The 2,886-nt window shown below is 44.2% G+C and overlaps 2 protein-coding genes across 2 annotated transcripts; one reads left to right on the forward strand and one right to left on the reverse strand.

The window, feature by feature from the left end:
- Nucleotides 1-400: 400 nt before the first annotated feature.
- On the forward strand, nucleotides 401-1,011 carry PHALS_09715 (uncharacterized protein; the record flags this gene model as incomplete). The annotated part of the gene is made up of 2 exons (XM_024725020.1): nucleotides 401-526; nucleotides 607-1,011. 2 exons carry the CDS (start codon nucleotides 401-403, stop codon nucleotides 1,009-1,011), a joined length of 531 nt encoding a protein of 176 aa, XP_024575839.1.
- A 203-nt stretch (nucleotides 1,012-1,214) lies between these two features.
- PHALS_09716 (camk protein kinase) lies at nucleotides 1,215-2,756 on the reverse strand (the record flags this gene model as incomplete). Its single annotated transcript, XM_024725021.1, has 1 exon — nucleotides 1,215-2,756. The coding sequence occupies one exon, from the start codon at nucleotides 2,754-2,756 to the stop codon at nucleotides 1,215-1,217; it is 1,542 nt and encodes a 513-aa protein (XP_024575840.1).
- Nucleotides 2,757-2,886: the final 130 nt, after the last annotated feature.

Genomic DNA, 2,886 nt, shown 5'->3' on the forward strand with positions numbered 1-2,886 from the left:
ATAACACACACCCTGTTACCAGGGTGTGCGTAACCCCGTTACATCATGGGTTTGTGCGCTCCTACCCGAGAGAGCTTTAAAAATAATTCCATCTGGTCACATACATTTTGCTTGGACAAATATTAAATTTATACATTGTACCGTTCTGACACAGCTTTAAAACAATTTACTTCTTAATTTTCGTTAATAACACTATTATTTTTACATCTCTGCCATAAGTGTAATGTGATGTGAAATACCTAATACAAAATGAGACCAAGTGTGTAAGGGTTAAGTACATAAGATGATTGGCAGGTAAGTGTTTGTATGATAATAAATAATCGAACAAATATAGTAGATTGGTCTTAAAAGATTATACTATAAATATATGTCCCTCGACTGATCTCTCAATTCTGCCATAATGCTGCGCCGATTCTTTCATTCTCATGTGGCTTTCGTCCAGCCAAAAACAACGCGGAGATATGCAACGAAGCCAAGTTTTGCAAAGAAAGCTCTTCGTCCTATCCACTTTGAGCCCGACAAAGATGTACGTTGCATACAGAGCAAAGTTTTCAAAGGCGTAGAATCCATTGATTAAGCAGCTTGTTTTCAATTATAATCTGTTAGGATATTGCCGAAAGACCGTTTCGCATCGTGGGTGTACGTGATGCTGAGATTGAGGACTGGGATTATCCAGCTCGTGTAGAATCGGACTGGAAGAATAAAAATCGCGTCTTGCGGAACCGCTTTGGACATCCGAACTTTATTAGTCTGTGGGTCGATAAGCTTACGGAGGTGGAAGGTTACTTGAAGCAAGAAAAAGTTCCATACACAAGTGAAGGTATTGTTAAAGGCCCTGAGGGTCATGATGTGCTGGTCATCCCTCCTAGCGAAAATCGCAGTAGCGTCGAGTATTTCAATCTTTGCGACAATCCCACAATGGTGGAGCTGGTGCAGGCTACTCCTGAAATAATTCAGCAATACGACGCGAGAAATGAAGTCAATGTGCTGAGTCGTGATGAATCCAGTTAGACAAGAGGTGAATACAGAAGGATGGCATCAATTTAGTATAAGTAAAAGCTAGCTCGAGATGATTTACTACGTGCTCGCCAATTCTTTTATACACTTATTTGCTTCGGTCATTATGATTAATAATAGCTATGCTGACACTTGTATCGGCCCGAGAGCTTCTCTTCCCAATGAAGAAGCTCGTTTGTTGACTCTTTATCACGATTTTAATGCTTCAGCCATGAATGCTCCAATGCATCTGCAGCACTAATTCGCTGTTCTGGATTTCGTACAAGAAGCGCTTCAATAAAGTGTTTTAACTCGTCTGATGCACCACTCCATGTTTCATCTGCAAAATATACCTTCTTGACTCCATCACCTGTGGGCAAAAACACCGGTGCACAACCGCTTATTAACACAAACGTCACCACGCCCACACTGAACAGATCAGCTTCTGTGCCATAGCCTTTTCCACTCATAACTTCAGGTGCAATGTAGTCGCGCGTGCCACATTTTGTGTGTGCTCTTGCCATACGGTTGCGTACCATGTCGGTGGCAGACGGTAATCCCGTCGCATTAGTGGTCGGACCATCGTGAAGATTTGCCACTTCGGATAGACTTTCGTGAGGTGTTAACACCTTGTCATGGCCATGACCTTCGAGTTTTCGTGCAATGCCAAAGTCTGAGAGCCTTATATCGCTCAAGTCTTGACTATTTAAAGGCAACAAGATGTTCTCTGGCTTAATGTCACGGTGAACCACGCAATGTGCGTGCAGATATGAAACTGTACGCACAAGCTTACGAATAAGCGAACGTGTATCGGACTCGGGTAATGGTCCATTCCGATCAATAAATTCAAACAATTCCTGACCGCAGAGTTCCATCACTAGAAATAGGCTTTCGTTGTTCTCAAACAGCTCCAAAAGACGCACAATCCCGTCATGACGCAGTTCATACATAATTTCAAGCTCTCGCTTTAAGAATCGCACCTCCGTCATCTGTCTCTTGTCGATAATTTTCACAGCAAACTGTTCGTTCGTCAATTGTTTCGTACATCGCTTCACAACTGAGTACTTGCCAGATCCCAGTACTTCACCCACACTGTACTTTTCATGAAAATCACGCGCGACTGGAACACCATCCAGTAGCTTTTCGACAGAAAATAATTGCATAGGCGCTTGTGCGTTCATGCACGGGTCCAAATCGCTCGAAAGAGAGAGCGACATCCTTGCCGATTGTCCACATGGCGGAGTAATCTTTTCCTTGATCGGTTGTAGAAAGATGGAAGTATTAGAAAGCGCATCGCCATCGAAAAGGAGCGACGGACGTTTCGCATCGATTGTCGGGATGTCACCAACATTCATCATTGACGGTCGCTGTGATTGGGACTCTATTGCAGTCCGTACAATCAAATTCGGATCGTTAAGAAGAAATGGATCATTAAAGTCGCCTTCCAGCGTCGGAGCGGCAGGTGAGTGCATATTAATCGACGAAAAGTCCGTTGAAAGGCTGTCCAGTGCCTTTGCAGCAGGGCCATGCAGTACCCGTCGCACAAGTGCTGGATTTCGATGAACGACAAACTGTTCCATGGCGTCTACGACTTGTTCGTCGCCCACAATGAGCATATCTTCAATAAGTTCTTTTTCTTTCGGGGACACGTCCATCTTGGCCAAATCTGAAGAATACCGATGTAGTCGCTCGACGTTGTTGGTCACAGACTTGGCGCGTCCCTTGCGTTTTAGTCCCATAGGAGAGCTCGTTTGACTCATTTCGGTTGAGGATGAATGCGTCGCAAGTACGGGAGTGATACATCCCTGCTCTAATAACGTACGTAGCTCGTCGCACGGTTTATAGACAAGCACTTCGCCGTCCTGTAGATCGTCAAGCTTGGTTATAATT

Source organism: Plasmopara halstedii (assembly GCF_900000015.1).
Source record: "Plasmopara halstedii genome assembly, contig: Scaffold_430, whole genome shotgun sequence".
NCBI lineage: Eukaryota > Oomycota > Peronosporomycetes > Peronosporales > Peronosporaceae > Plasmopara > Plasmopara halstedii.